Below are 17,281 nucleotides of genomic sequence, written 5' to 3'. Positions count from 1 at the left end.
AGCGCCCCCTGTTGGAATTTTTGGTAGAATGCTTAAGTAAGACGTAGTTGACGCTCTGACCCTAATTACTTGGCTTGAAAAAAAAGTTCTAGCAACCCTAATTGAGTTTGTTTTCAGCCCTTTGTTGAGCAAAGAGCTCCATCTAGTGGATCTCTTCATCTAATAAAGGAAATGGTTCACGAAGCTTCGTTGTCACTTCACTAGTTACAACACACTTTTACAGTGAGTTAGGGAAAAGTTTGGATATTTTTCCATCTGGACCCTGTCTTTCCATGTTTTTTTGTGAAAATGATAAACCTTACCTGCTGGTGGGCAGGTGGGTTTTAAGAGGTAAAATATATTGTCTTTGTAACTGAATATATGTCTCAAAGAATTATTACAAATTGCCCTACTTGTTTTATCTACATTTTAGACAGTATCAACTTTATGGGGCATTTTATGTGGAATTTCAGTCAAATATTTTACGGAAAAGGGTAATTACTTTTAAAGCACTTTTCAAAGAAATAAAGATATATTTTTGTAGAGAATGTCCTTATCATTTCAAATTGAAAAGTCATGTTTAAACAAGATAGATTAAGATGAAACCATTTGCTTGAAAGTTGAAAGTTCAATGATTTGATAAAGGGTATTTTCATATAATTGCACCATAAAAGAAACTCCAGCCACCAGTTTTGGCAAACACATAATTTGGGATGAAATCACATAAAAATTATGGGTGATTGATGAGTGATTGAAGTCAATTAATTTAAACCTAGCCAGGACGTTGGGTCATTAGGTCAAAGTTGGGTGAACTCAAAATTTCAAGGCAACAAACTTCGATAAAATTTTAAGTTGGACAATTAAACTAAATATTTTAAGTTTTGTTTTTGAGTTTGCCCAACTCTGAATTTCTCTGGTACGATTGGAACGCCGCTATGAATGTCAGCTAATGTTGTGACCACAATTTTGAGTTAGCATTGATACGCTAATGGCTACTCTTGTAGCTGTAACAAGCAGCGCCGCTAGCATCAGTTAGCTGCTAGCATCAGTTAGCCGCTAGCATCAGTTAGCCGCTAGCATCAGTTAGCCGCTAGCATCAGTTAGCCGCTAGCTTTCGCTAATGACCAAATTTCACAACAAAGAAATAAGAGTTAGCAGAACTATTGTCCCTTGTTTGAACCCCAACTTAAAGATATAAGTAACAACAACTCACAAACTTGTTTTTGAGCAGACAACTGGCTTCCTTTGTTGTGCTAACTTACATTATTGCCCTAAATGTCAGTAATTCATATTTCCAAGTTTTACCAACTTAAATCACTGTTTTAGGCCAAAAAATATGAGTCGGCTTTTTTGCAGTGAACAAGACACTGGGATTGGATGAGAGAGAGTTGATTCAGTCAGGTAGAAGTGGGTGCAGGGGAATGTGGCCTTAGTGAAGCAGTTTGTTGTTCAGCAGTGATGAAGGGATGAGACATGGGATACTCTCGGGCGGAGGGAGGGAAGGAGGAGAAGAAGAAAGCTTTTAGAGCAGCCCAAGAAACAATCCCTCTCTTTCACTTTCTCTCCTTTTTTCATCACATGCTGTGTCTCTCCTTTCATAAACACCTATCAGATTCCAGTGTGTGGAGAGCAACAGAAACATAAGAATGAGATGAGAGCATATTGCTGTGTTTCTCTCAGTGTGTATATTATTGTGTGTATGTGACATCATACACTTCCCTTTCCTCCAGTGGTGTTAAAGCCGTCATGTGGACACTTCATTATTTGTCCCTGCAGCGTCTGCAGCTGAAGCAGGACTAAAAGGACCTGTCCCTATGGTATTAAGTGTGTGTGTGTGTGTGTGTACATGCATGTGTATACTGAGTCTTATACTGTCTCTTATCTGCTGTTCTTTCATTACACTGCACTGCAAAAAATATCTGTAGATTTTACGGTGAAAAACTGCTAAACCATGACAGTAAAAGACCATAAAATGATAAATGGTTTCATTCAGTTTCAGTAACAATGAAACACTGTAAATGTATAAATCAGCCGAAACAGAATTTTTTACATTTTTATTTATTTTTTAAATACTTTACTCTACTGTAAAATACACTGGCAAAAAATATGATGTAATATATATATACAAGCCATCATTTTTGCATTCATTTTTTGTAAAAATATTTTTTCTCTCTGTTAAATGTACTTAACACCATATCTCCAACAAAAATAAACTGTAATATTTAATGGTAAAATCTTTAATTCATGTAGCATTTATATAGTATTTTCTTGTCAGTTATATGGCAGAACAAAGTTTCTTTTGATGGAAAAACTTTTTATTTATACAGTAAAATATGGAATAAAATGGCAATCTTAAACGGGAAATCAACAGTGCTAATATAATTTTACCGTAATGTTACAAAAAGTTGCACCGTATTTATTACGGTAAAGTTCTGGCAACCACAGCTGCCGTTTTTTTACCGTAAAAACAAAAGTATTTTTTTTACAGTGTGTAAAAAATGTTTGTCGAAATTACAGTAAAACACTGTCAAATTGCATCAGAAATAGGTTGTAAAATTAAACATTGTACATCACCGTAGTGATACTTTACATTACTGTAAATCAAAGAATAGTATAAAACTTTAAATTCTACTGCCATAAACTGTAGAAAACACACAGTTTTGCTGTAAAAATATAAAATTTTCATGCAAAGTTAACGGAGAAATACCACGATGAAACAATTATCCTAAAAGTAATGGGATTATTCAGTATAAATTACAGTTTTTGCTGATATTTACATTTACATACGCTCACTGGATTTTTTACGGTGATGTTCTGGCAACCACAGCTGCCGGTATTTTACCGTGAATTAAACAGATTTTTTTTTTTACAGTGTACATCTTTACTGAAAAAAATTTAAAGTCAAGTTTCGAGTTAGTATAGTAGGATATTAAAGTTTATTCTACATGCAGACTAATAAAAACAATGAAGTCAAGCTTTCTATAGTGTAATTCCTCTGAGGGATTCTGACACTGTTAATAAAAACAGGCCCCGGTATCTTTTGTTATTCTTAAATGCCTGACTGTGTTAGTGTAGAAGCCATTTCCTGTGCTGTTGTGAAGCAGTAACAGAGAGACTGAGTATTAAAATGTCATGACATTTGCTTTAGATCAAATGTCTGAGTGGACGTATGGAGTCGATAACTGGAGCTGGCAGCGGTGGAGGAGGTTGAATTGAAACTTTGTTTATTGTTTGTTGCTAGGCGGCTCATCGCTGTGCAGTTTATCTTTTGCTCTTCCCAGAAATCACCTGTCAGTCAAGTAGTGCGAATGGGAGCTGTGATGTCTCTTTTATCTGCACTGAAGCAGCAGTAAGAGGTGTTTGGAGTTTATCTGGCAATGAGTGCCAACCCTCTCAACCCCAGGATGTATCAGGGCGTTTTTTGCTCTTTAAAACATTTTTTTTTACTCAGTAAGTTAAGTTAAGTCCTGCAGCTCATATGGAATCAGCACGATTATGCCTAGAAATGTGAACAACTCAAAAATGTCTTTTGAGCAGAAGAACAGTTATATTGACCTAAAAACACAAGTTGAATTTATCTGATATATGTATGTATATATATGTATATACACTACTGGTCAAAAGTTTTAGAACACACCAACTTTTCCATAATTTAATTGAGAATTATGCAGTTTAATGTCTCAGTGTACTCTGAAATTAATGCACATTTGCAACATTTAAAATTCTTTATTGAGCATGATAGTGTTTTGAAAGTAAAAAAAAATATTCAAAATCACAAAAAAGACACAAAATGACTAAAAAAAGACACAAAATGACCAAAAAAAGACACAAAATGACTTACAAAGACATGAAAAGAATTAAAAAATGGACAAAATAGCCCAAGACTCCATAGAGTTAAGTTGTTAACCCATTTCTTGTTCCCTGAAAAAGGCCTACTTGTATAATTCTGAAATGTACATTATTTTTCAGTTTTGGTTAAGCTTACCTTTTTTATTTACCTCTGGCAGTTCACCACTTACCTTTGTACCCTTTCAAGCTGTTCATTTGACTTGAACTGCTTGAATTTCAATAAAAAACTGGAAAAATTGGGGTGTTTTAAAACTTTTGACCGGTAGTATATATATATATATATATATATATATATATATATATATATATATATATATACATACATACATACATACATACAGGTGCATCTCAATAAATTAGAATATGATGGAAAAGTCCATCTCCATTAGCAGTTCAAGTCAAATAGCCCCAACAAAGTATTGAGTCATATCGATGGACATACTTTTCAGAGGCCAACATTTCCATATTAAACATTCTTTTTAAATTCGTTTGTAATATTCAATTTTTTTGAGACACTGAATGTTACGTCTTTATTAAATGTAAGCCATGATCATTACAATTAAAAGTAATTAAATAAATTAAGACATAAAATGTTTCATTCTATGTGCAATAGATCTATATAATGAGTTATTTCCACTTTTTAAAATTAAATTAGTGACATAAATAAACTTTCTATGATATTCCAATTCATTGAGATGCACCTATATATGCCTATAAATTGGCTTTTTCCATCTTATTCCAGTGAATCATATCAAAGTTTATTTATTTATAACAGGAATCTGCTTAATGCAGATCACTTGACTTTATAACAGACTGACCTAGTCATTGTAAAGCATCACTGATTTCCACTGTGTTTGTGCTGTAGCCAGGCCGACTCATTCCAATCTTCTTAATGGATCACCTCTCTCGTCTCACTGTTTCTGTCTGTATGGGCACCACATTACAGATTATCATTTTGTGAAAGCTTACCTAAGTATGTATTTATCTGATGAATGTATAAAAGGTGCACTGCAAAAAAAGAAAAGTTGGGCGAACTCAAAATTTCAAGGCAACAAACTTCGATAAAATTTTAAGTTGGACGATTAAACTAAATATTTTAAGTTTTGTTTTTGAGTCTGCTCCACTCTGAATTCAGATTTCAACTCAACTGTAAGTTGAACTAACTTATAATTTTACATTTTACATTGTAATAACTTTTAATCCTTACTTCTGCAATGTGCTGAATTGGCACGATTGTAATGCCGCTATGAAATGTCAATTTTGAGTTAGCATTGATACGCTAATGGCTACTCATGTAGCTGTAACAAGCAGCGCCGCTAGCATCAGTTAGCCGCTAGCATCAGTTAGCCGCTTTCGCTAATGAATTTCACCGCTTTCCTGCATTTCACAACAAAGAAATAAGAGTTATCAGAACTATTGTCCCTTGTTGTGAACCCCAACTTAAAGATATAAGTAACAACAACTCACCAACTTGTTTTTGAGCAGACAACTGGCTTCCTTTGTTGTGCTAACTTACATTATTGCCCTAAATGTCAATAATTTATATTTCCAAGTTTTACCAACTTAAATCACTGTTTTAGGCCAAAAAATACAAGTTGCCTCTTTTGCAGTGTGTGGCAGCTAGCTTATTGTTACCTTACCTGCCCTTTAGCCACCTGGCTGTCATTTTCTTTTAGGGCTCTTTACCTCAGATGTAGTAAAAATCCTTAACTCTGCAGGAGTGTCAGCCAGGGCTGCTATTCCTAAGTAAAACATCCAATGATGAGCAAGTTCGCCCCACCTACAAACCTTTCCTCTTCTTCTTTCTTCCTCTTATCAGTCCCACAGGGCATTGAATATGATCATTCCCCCCTCATAGAGCCTTGGATTCTGACAAAGGAAGGATTTAATTGCAGTGCTATCTCTTTTCCGGCCCTCTCATACTTTCCATGCTTGAATTTCAATCCAGTTCTGTCCTTTTATCTCTGGACCTCAATGTTTCTAAGTCAACTTCCTCCTTTCTGTGGGTCTCTGTCTATCTTATCCGCTTCCCTTCTGTCCAAATATGAGCTTTTGGCATGGCTTCCACGACATCCAGCCAGTTTTCGAGAAGCTGACCTCTGTTTTTATCCCATTAATGTGTGGACCTGGAGTCTCTCTGCTCATTCGACAGTTCTACGTGTCTCTAGTTGCTTCCTTTCTCCATCTGCTGCCCATTTGGTTTAGATATGCTCTCTTTTAAAGAGAAGTGAGGTTGGGGGGGCAGGGGATTTTTAGGGGAAGATAGCAGGTCAAAAGTAGATGCCACTATCTCACTGCATAAAAAGGGCTGTCTCAAACAAGATAACAACACTAAATCTTAGGGAAAAGGTACTCAAAACAAGTGAAATTATCTGTCCATGCAGCAAGATGATTTCACTTGACAAGATTTCTTGAATTAAGATTGTTAAATCTAGAAATAAGATTATAGCGTAAAGTTGAACACTTAAAATAAGAAATTAACTCTTAAAACAAGATAAATTATCTAAGACTTCTAAATCTAAGTTGTTGTTTTTTTTTTTTTTACCTTTGTAAGAACCAAATAATTTGCAAAGCTGAAAGCTGGGAAGCTGAAGATTAATGTTCAGCTCAGAACTCTGTGTCAGTTATGAAAATTATGATATTAATATATGGAGCTAAATTATGTCTAAGTTGCATCCATTTTTTTCTTTTTTGTTCTGTAAACTCCTGAGAAACCTTATTGTCTCTAGGTCTCTAGTTTGTGGTTGTAAAGTTTCATTAGGTTGTGATTATCCTAGAGGTCACAGCAGCTCATTTTATACACTGAGCTCAAGTTAAGGAAAATAAAAAAACTCAACACGACAACATGACTACTCTTAGCTTTCACTTGATGCAATATCAAGACTGTTTAGGAACCCCAGTACACTGCAAAAAAAGAAAAGTTGGGTGAACTCAAAATTTCAAGGCAACAAACTTCGATAAAATTTTAAGTTGGACAATTAAACTAAATATTTTAAGTTTTGTTTTTGAGTTTGCTCAACTCTGAATTTCTCTGGCACGATTGTAACGCCGCTATGAAATGTCAGCTAATGTTGTGACCACAATTTTGAGTTAGCATTGATACTCTAATGGCTACTCTTGTAGCTGTAACAAGCAGCGCCGCTAGCATCAGTTAGTCGCTAGCATCAGTTAGCCGCTAGCTTTCGCTAATGACCAAATTTCACAACAAAGAAATAAGAGTTAGCAGAACTATTGTCCCTTGTTGTGAACCCCAACTTAAAGATATCAGTAACAACAACTCACAAACTTGTTTTTGAGCAGACAACTAGCTTCCTTTGTTGTGCTAACTTACATTATTGCCCTAAATGTCAGTAATTTATATTTCCAAGTTTTACCAACTTAAATCACTGTTTTAGGCCAAAAAATACAAGTTGGCTTTTTTGCAGTGTATGCACAATTATTTGATGACAGTAGGCAAATTAAACACATTTGATTTGTGCCCCAAACCTTTGGGGATTATCATGAGGTTTGCATGTCTGCAGAGGAGAGGAGACTACTTGATACCTTGATTTAGATATCTTGAGGTCAGAGGTCAATGGACCCCTTTGACAATGGCCAATTTTTTAAAAAATGTCCTTGCTAAAATGTAGCATACAGTAACTTTTAAGCATTATTTCCCTCCTTCTTCTGACAAGATTTAATTTCATGACTTGGTACCAGTGGATTCCTTAGATCGTCTAGTTTTAAAGATTCAAGTATCCTAGCTGTAGCTTTAAACTCCGGACTTCAGCATCTGAAAGAAAAAAGTTGGCAAAAAGTTTGCACTCAGGGGTTAGCAGGATGTGATCCAAGGAACGGGGTGTTGACGTCCTGTTTTCTGGAATCGTGCATAATTTGGACTCCGTTGCGGCAGGATGGGATGCATTTGGGAAGCAGAGATCAGCACGCATTAGATGACTGTTTTTGCAAGAAAGGATCAAGAATCACAAAAATTTCCATCTTGAGTTATTTAGTTTATTACTGAGTCCATAAATCACGCGTTCTTTGTGTGTTTTAAACAAGAAAATCTGCCAAGAGAGTGAGATAATTCAACTAATCCCAATTATGACATTCGTTGCCACAACACAACATAAACAGAATAACGCACTAGTATAGAGAAAATTAGCAGACTGGAGGACTTGTTAGAAACCTGCAGCAGATTTAAAAAATCTTGTCAAGAAAAACAATACCTGCAACTGCTACTATGGGGTGAATAAAGCACTTCATGGTTCCAATGGTTGCTACCAGTTGTAGAGATCTTCATAGGTCCAAATTGCTTGATCCAAGCTGATAAGGATCCATGGAAAACCTGGCCAAGCCTGACATGCATACAGTAACTTTAGCTTCTAGCAGTAGGACCACTGAAACAATTAACACAATAAATTATACCCTCACCATGACAACCCCTCCCCTCACACTGTCTTGTGGTTGTTACTCAAGCTCTGGATAACATATCTCCAGTGTAAGCTTCTAAATGTCAAGCCATGGAATATCAACTCAGAGCATGGGGGCCATGATATATAGTCCACTGCCTCCTCGCTGTTTGGCTTAATTGGGAATTATGTAGGAAGCTTTGGACAGTTTTAGTTTGAGTGTTAAAGGAAAAATTCCCATTGCAATTGATAAGGATTGACCAGTCACAAGTATGTAAGTGTTTAAAAGAAAAAGGCTTGTTGTCAGTCTGGCACCTGTCTCTGCTCTAAATGGGACTGCAGCACTCTTTACCCAACACAAGTGCTCCACCTTGTGGGTAAATAACTAAACACAACCTTTTCTTTGTTGTTATTTGTAGCTGGTGGCACTTTAATAAAGTGATGCAAGTGATCTGCAAAGGAATATATTTTCTGGCAGGTGTTTTTCTTTGGGATCAACTTTTTATATTGTTATTTTTAAACATATACGCAGCACGAAATAGTTTCATCTGCCTGTTTAATTTTAGGGAATACACAATATATTAAGATAAGATATCCCTTTAGATATCTATCCATCCATCCATCCATCCATCCATCCATCCATCCATCTATCTATCTATCTATCTATCTATCTATCTATCTATCTATCTATCTATCTATCTATCTATCTATCTATCTATCTATCTATCTATCTATCTATCTATCTATCTATCTATCTATCTATCTATCTATCTATCTATCTATCTATCTATCTATCTATCTATCCATCCATCCATCCCTAAAATGCTATTTGTCACATATTCCATTATATTACTCAAATTAAGTAACAATTCTTAATATTACGTAATATTTCAAAATCACTTGCTGCTCTCTTCTACCATTATCATGTGACAGGTGCACTGCATACTCAAACTATTCTAATTTTTCTTTTCTTTATTATCTGTTTAAGGCTAATTTTAAAGCAAATGCAACAAAAAAACATAGCTACTGTATTCAGAACACTGCTTTTATTTTGAATACACAACACTATTAGGCAGTGTTTGTTGTGTTACCCCCAACCCTGCTTGTGCAATGATAAAATGCTTTGTAAAATGTTTTTTGCCTCTATAAGTCAAAATGATGCATTAATATGTCTTCATTATCAGATAAAAAGTCAAAAATCTGACCTGGGTCAATATTATCAGCATTACAAATGTTGAAAGATTTTTGTAATTCCTATTCAGTTTATTTCTTTTCCTCGTGGAAATGGCTTTGTATAATATACTACTGTTTTGTGTCTCTGGTGGAGCTTTGTCAAGTATGATAAGGTATCCACAGATCATGTCATAATAGTGAGAGAGCCCCTGATTTTGGACTTGGTGCCTATACATTTACCAAATAAGCTGAGGAAGGGGGAGTTTGAAAAATGTGGGTATTTACCTGTAGTGAAGTGACAACGAAGCTTCATGAACCATTTCCTTTATTTTCTGAGCCCACTAGATGGCGCACTTTATTCTACAAAGGGCTGAAAACACACTCAATTACCATTGCTAGAGCCTTTTTTTAAGCCAAGACCGCCATCTAGTGGGGTCAAAAAATAAAGCAAATGGTTTATGAAGCTTCGTTGTCACTTCACTATTTACCTGGCAGGGAAAGCCTAATGAAGAGATGAGTTGGACTCAAAAGTCAGATTATCTCTTCTGTTTCAATTCTGACCCTTTTCTTCCTGTCTTTTATAAGTCCCCCATGTTCATCAAAGTGCAATCCTTAATTGTTCCAGTACCCTTTTAGCAGTTCCCCTAAAGACACCAAAACCAGCAATGTGTGCTACATGGTGATAACGTGTTCTTGTTTAATGGCCAACAGGCTGGAGAGAAGCATTACCACCCCTCATGTGCCCGCTGTGCCCGCTGTGAGCAGATGTTTGCAGAGGGAGAAGAAATGTACCTCCAAGGTAAAAGCAGTTTGCAGGACTGAAGATAAAAACCTTCTGGTCTATTATCTATCTTAAGTGTTTAACACTAGTGAAGTGACAACGAAGCTTCGTGAACCATTTTCTTTATTTTCTGAGCCCACTAGATGGCGCTGTTTGTTCAACAAAGGGCTGAAAACACACTCAATTACCATTGCTAGAGCCTTTTTTTAAGCCAAGACCGCCATCTAGTGGGGACAAAAAATAAAGCAAATAGTTCACGAAGCTTCGTTGTCACTTCACTATTTAGCACTGCTCCAAACACCCCTGTAGGGACCGTGTCTGCATGGCCACAAATGATTCCAAAACATATGACTGTCTTCTGTTAGAGAAACCACTATATCTCCAGCTCTTCTTTAGCTTCTTGTTGTCTCTGTTCCCCTTCTCCTCTTTTATTCCTGTTACACAGAAAAAAGAACCAACTTAATTGAATTGTTTCATTTGGTAACACCTAAATGAATTAAGTTCTTTCAAATTAATTTAAAATCAATTGTGTTAATCTAACTTATTAAATTAATTTGAAAGAACTTAATTCATTTAGGTGTTACCAGATGAAACAATTCAATTAAGTTGGTTCAACTATTTTCTTTTTTCAGTGTAGCCTTAACCTAACAAATCAGTATTTAGCCTCTATTTCCTCTCATTTACCAGCTATATAAACTCAATCATGCATGAATGTTTTCTTATTTTTCTCTTTAAAAATCCTCTCTTCTTACCTAGCTGAGTATGTCTATGAATAATCTTATATTGAATGTGTGCCAGGGAAATTGCATTTGCAAATCACCATCATGTCCTCAGGTGGTGGCAGTCCAGTCGGTGCTCACTGAGGCACATTGCAATACTGCAGAAACAATTACAATGTGAGACAGTCTTTGTCTTTGTGTCTTCAGGATCTTCTATCTGGCATCCTCCATGCAGACAAGCAGCAAAGCAGGAGGAGAAGAGTAAGGTGGGTGGAAAACAGCTGAGTCACAACTGTCTACTTATCAAAATACTATGTGCTATCGAGTATGCTGTTTTTTTTTGTTGCATTTGTGGCAGTTGCAGTTGCAACTTTTTTTTTCACCTCTTATTGAGACACTATGACCAATCCAGACCCAACCGTGTGCTGGTCCTCTCGATTCTCTACAACATAATCATAGTATTGGACCAGTATTGCAAGCAGCTGAAAACATTTAGCAAATAAAAGTATTTTTGTCAGCAAACCCAGAAGTTAGCATCTCCATGGGGTATATTGAGTTTCATCTCTGGTATTTTTGCATTGGATTTTGGATTTTGGCAGAAAATAAACTCTGTGAAAAACGTTTTTGATGCTGACACGTTTTGTTCAGCAGGATAATCTTCACAAAAAAACACCACTTTAATATGTCTGAAGCATTAATGAGTAAAAATCCAACGTTATGCCCAAGTGAACTACACAACGGTCAAATTCAACGTCACTAGCATTAGCTTCAGACCGTCTCTGACAAGCTAACCAGCAGCTTTGACAAGCTAGCGAAACTGGAGCCTTAAAAATTGTTTATTATGCTAATCTTCAAAGACAAGAATAACAGAAAACAGAAAAACACAACTATATGCCTATAGCCAACCACGTAGTCTCATTTAGCCACTTGTTAGCTAGCACCTTTTTAAGGACACATAAAAACCTAAAAATTCACAAGTGAGGGTATTTACTAATGGGTTTTATGTCGAACAACAACACAGACCTTATTTCAAGAATCTAACCACCAACCCATTTAAAATCCTCATTGAGTTTGAGAGGATAGACCCCAGGGCGCTAAAATGCTAACTGACTTCCTGGTTTAAGAAGTAATTCCTGTGGAGTCCTATCAGTACCAACAAAGACCAATCACAATGATTGAATGAAGGATTTTGGATTATGGCAGCAAATAAGCTCTGTGAAAAACGTTTTTGATGCTGACACATTTTGTTCAGCAGGATAATCTTCACAAATAAACCCCACTTTAATATGTTTGAAGCATTAATGAGTCGACAGAAGTAAAGATCCACCGTTATGCTAAAGTGAACTACACTACGGTCAACGTCACTACTGTTAGCTTCAGACCATCTTCGACAAGCTAACTAGCGGTTTTGACAAGCTAGCGAAACCGGAGCATTATAAATTGTTTATTAAGCTAATCTTCAAAGATAAGAATAACAGAAAAACAGAACTATATGCATATAGCCAACCACATAGTCTCATTTAGCCACTTGTTAGCTACCGCCGTTTTAATGACACATAAAAAACCTAAAAATTCACAAGTAAGGGTATTTACTAATGGGTTTTATGTCGAACAACAACACAGACCAACATAGACCCCAGGGCTCTAAAATGCTAACTGACTTCCTGGTTTAAGAAGTAATTCCTGTGGAGTCCTATCAGTACCAACAAAGACCAATCACAATGATTGAATGAAGGATTTTGGATTATGGCAGCAAATAAGCTCTGTGAAAAACGTTTTTGATGCTGACACATTTTATTCAGCAGGATAATCTTCACAAATAAACCCCACTTTAATGTGTTTGAAGCATTAATGAGTCGACAGAAGTAAAGATCCAACGTTATGCTAAAGTGAACTACACTACGGTCAACGTCACTACTGTTAGCTTCAGACCATCTCCGACAAGCTAACTAGCGGTTTTGACAAGCTAGCAGAAACCGGAGCATTATAAATTGTTTATTAAGCTAATCTTCAAAGATAAGAATAACAGAAAAACACAACTATATGCCTATAGCCAACCACGTAGTCTCATTTAGCCACTTGTTAGCTACCGCCTTTTTAATGACACGTAAAAAACCTAAAAATTCACAAGTAAGGGTATTTACTAATGGGTTTTATGTCGACACAGACCTTATTTCAAGAATCTAACCACCAACCCATTTAAAATCCTCATTGAGTTTGAGAGGATAGACCCCAGAGCGCTAAAATGCTAACTGACTTCCTGGTTTAAGAACTAATTCCTGTTGAGTCCTATCAGTACCAACAAAGACCAATCACAGTGAAGAGGAAGAGGGGTTTTTATCAACAGTTCAGACATTGTTTTAGCGTTGCATCAGCAGTGGTGCAGCCTCACATCAAGTATCTGCCCTTCCTCTACCTCCCATGCTCATTCCTCATCATAACCCGTCTCCTTCCCAGAAGCAGGTCCGGATACAGCTCAATGACGTCCCTGAGCAGCAGGTTGGTGCTCCTGTACGTCCCTGCACCCACCCAAACCCCACTCAACCCTCAACCATCTTCTGCATGGGTTGATCATAACTGTTGACACCATACTACAATATGCTTCCTGTTGAGCAGTAGCCACACCCACACCTTTGACCAGTCCGTGGCTGATGGTGTAACATGCTGATCATCAGTCTGTGCATGTACAGGGCTGCTTTAATAAGCAAGTACAGATGAGTGGTGTGTAGCTTCATCTGTTGGGTATACTGTATCATTTGAAGGGAGTGACATTCTCTCCACTACAACTTGACAGACACAGAGGCCAACACTGATGATCATGTCAGATAATAAAAATCAAACGACCAATATCTAATTTGTTGTCAAGGGCAGTGGTGGTTCTACACAGGGGCCTCCAGGGGCCACTGCCCCTGTGAAGAAGCCTTTGGCCCCTGCTGTGGCCCCTGTGTCAAATTAATAATAAAATGATCAATTTATAACGATAAATGACAGAACAATTCTTACCTATTTTTTGTTCAAACAAAATCTCATTGTACACAAAATGAACCCAGAATGTGTACATTGTATAAAAGTTTAATTGTGCAATAAAAGCTAAATATAAAGATCATTCTCACTGTACTGCACTTTCAAAATAAAAAAAAGTAATTGTGCACAAAAATGAGAAATGTCATTGTCGTACAAAAATAGTTGTTATTGCTGTTAAGTCTCATTGTTTCAATGTTTTTATTAGTATCTTCCAAATATACTTAAATTAGTTTTTTAAATAACCAAAAATAAAGGGTTTGAATGATTAAATATCATCTTTGGCGTTTTTTAATGTGCCCCTCTGATTAAACACTGGCCCCTGCTTGGCCCCCACAGTAAAACTGGTCTAGAACCGCCACTGGTCAAGGGGAAGGTCCACTCTGTCTTCAACTTGTGTGTTTTAACAATAACTGTGATTGGTGCTGATCTGTCACGTCTGGCTCGACTAATAGCACCACTTTGTGCTGTATGAACAGAATGAAATAAATTTTGTCTAAGTACCAACAATGATAAAAAATAATGAGGGTATAGTTCAGTTGAATGCCATAACATTGGAAGAGAGTTTGATGTGGTTGCTTCAAGGAAAAGAAAGAGGTACATTTGAATTGAAAACCACATAACACTTCACAACAAAGCACGACTTTAAATGGTTAAACAGTGAATACAACTTACCTCTCGCTCTGTCACCTCCCTTGATCTGTGCGCATCCTATATATTTAAACATGATTGTGTATGTGTGTGTGTTGTAGGTGACCCGGACTTCATCTGAAAGCATCACTTCTGTCCCAGCATCCAGCGCCTCGGGCTCTCCCAGCAGAGTCATCTATGTAAGACTTTGGTACCTCTACTCACCACCAGGGGCAGCAACAGCACAGATTTTTTTTTCAGATTTTTCTGCAGTATTCTGTATACAAATGATCTCTAATAATAATTATATATATATATATATATATATATATATATATATATATGTCCTTTATTTAACCAGGTAAAAGTCTCATTGAGATTAAAAAATCTCTTTTCCAAGAGAGACCTGGCCAAGAAAGCAGCATAAAAAGAGACAAGTTACAACACATAAACACAGTTATCATAAACAATTAAATACAAATACAGCCAACAACACTGACCGAAAAAAAAAGAATCCTATTTTTAGTTTCAGTTTTGTCACAAGGCTTTCAATATGGGGTTTAAATGACAGCTTCTGATCAATAATGATCCCTAAATATTTATAAGCCGTGACCCTTTCAATTTCATCACCTTGTACTGTAATTATCTTTGGCAAATTGGATGTCAAGTCTTTACCATTTGAAAAGATCATAAGGTTTGATTTCTCCGCATTCAATACCAACCAGTTGCGCTAGATGAGATTGGACCACATCAAAAGCAGATTGCAGGTATTGAAGGGTCTGAACTAGGGAAGGGGATGGACAATAAATTACTCTATCATCTGCATAGAAATTAAATGAGGCATTTGATACATGATCACAAACATTATTAATGTACAGAGAGAAAAAAAGAGGACCCAGAATCGAGCCATGGGGCACACCTTTTTCAGAGGAAGATTATTAAAAAAATAAAAACATATAAATGTATACCAGTACATGATGGATAAATGATGAAGGCTCTTTTCACTCTACTGCCAGGCCAAACTAGGAGAGGAGATGCTGGACTACAAGGACCTGGCAGCCCTTCCAAAGACCAAGGCCATCTACAACATAGACAGACCTGACATGCTGTCCTACTCTCCATACGTCAGCTATCCGTCTGAGGAGAGGCACTATGGAGAGGTATACTGTACTAGCCTCTTTTATCACTTACCATGTTTGACTTCTCCTATGTCAACAGCTATATTTTTGAGTTGTAAGCTATTTCGTTGAATTCTCTCTCAACGTTAAAAGTGATGCTGGGTATATGATTAAGGCTTTTATTGTGAAGGGCAAGAACAGAAAGAATGAAGCTGTGTGCTGTCATTGACAATGGGGGATGTAATAAAGTGTTTGCTGTCTTGGCTCAGACTACGGAGGCTTCACGTTATTATTGTATTACCTTTCATATGTAAAGGAGCAACTCAAGTGCTAGCCTCTTCTGTTTTGTGCCGTTAATCAAGTCTGCATTTTCACGGGAGACCGGAATGAATTGTATAGTAAAAGCGAGGCTTTTAGGTAACCAGTCAGAGGACAGATGGCGTTAATATTCTATAGCTATCACATTGTGCAATCAGCATTACAGTTTCTCTCAGTCGCTTTGGTGCATTTCTCACATCAATATGAACATTTGCACAACAGTTAATACATTTCTCAAAACAATTAGTACAAACTGCAAAACCTAGTTGATTACCTGCAAAAGCGTGGCACTTGCTCAAAATGGATAGCTCATTCCTCAAAAGCAAATATTCTGTCATGTTTTCATTATGACAGTTTACTCTGTAAATGTTTTCCAATGCAAAAAAGTCAGATCTTGGTGACGCTACCTGAAAATGCTCCAGACAGCACTTTATACTATTTACACAGCCATTTGAAAACTACAGTAAAGTTACACATTACTGTGTTTAGTAAGGTAACTGAGTACACTGAATATTTATGTTTCATATATTTACTGCATATGCTCTTTGCAATTCTAATTTGTTTACAGCATTGTGCAAAAGGAAAAAAAACACCCTTATTTACAACAAACAAAAAGTCCCTTTGAGTAGAGCTGTGACAGTGTCACAGTGTTGTAGAAACTACTCTACAAACAATGCTTCACACAGTCCTTCTCATTAGTGAAAGCTGAGGTTCACCTGAGAGAAATGTATTAAATTCCGGAGACATTTTCAGTAAAAAAAATAAAGACTTATAAAAGTATATACAATTTGTTTGACAGATTTTGACAACTCATTCAACATTTTTATATGTAATAACTCAAGCAATGAAATGAGGACTATTAGTTTTATATGGAATGACTATTCAGCATTCACAAGTAGAGTTAATCTCTGACATGACATAAGCAAATGATGATGTTATAAAACAGCAGAGAGTTGTATGAAGGACAATTGATGCATGTCCAAAAGCATTTGTAATGTGTTTTAAGGAATGATAAACTGCTACTATGATGAGCACAAATGACTAAATGTTGTGGAGGTTGAACTAACTGTTGTGCAAATGTTGATAATGATGTGAAAAAATGCACCAAAGTCACTGAGAAAAACTATATAATGGTAGGTTAAAGCAAAAAAACCAAAAAAAACAGACTTATCTATTACTCATCCTTATGAGCTGAAACACACTGATTCAGTCATCTAATAACATTCAAACAGGTATTTGATTGATCAAAAAATATATCTTAGTGTCATTGTTTTTTGTCTCACACACATCCCCTGTTGGTGC

At 36.4% G+C, this 17,281-nt stretch overlaps 1 protein-coding gene across 4 annotated transcripts in view; it reads left to right on the top strand.

Moving 5' to 3' along the window:
* ablim2 (actin binding LIM protein family, member 2) overlaps positions 1–17,281 on the top strand; it is a 134,679-nt gene that overhangs the window by 86,711 nt on the left and 30,687 nt on the right. For all 4 annotated transcript variants that reach the window (XM_059354209.1, XM_059354207.1, XM_059354208.1 and 1 more), the window contains exons 7-10: positions 10,104–10,191; positions 11,100–11,158; positions 14,666–14,743; positions 15,560–15,703. In XM_059354209.1, coding sequence (XP_059210192.1) covers positions 10,104–10,191; positions 11,100–11,158; positions 14,666–14,743; positions 15,560–15,703 — 369 coding nt within the window. The remainder of the gene's footprint in view (positions 1–10,103; positions 10,192–11,099; positions 11,159–14,665; positions 14,744–15,559; positions 15,704–17,281) is intronic.

The sequence above is a fragment of the Centropristis striata genome, chromosome 17 (assembly GCF_030273125.1).
Source record: "Centropristis striata isolate RG_2023a ecotype Rhode Island chromosome 17, C.striata_1.0, whole genome shotgun sequence".
In the NCBI taxonomy this organism is placed as follows: domain Eukaryota; kingdom Metazoa; phylum Chordata; class Actinopteri; order Perciformes; family Serranidae; genus Centropristis; species Centropristis striata.
Note: the sequence above shows the minus strand (reverse complement) of the source record. Positions and strands in the feature narration are given on the sequence as shown.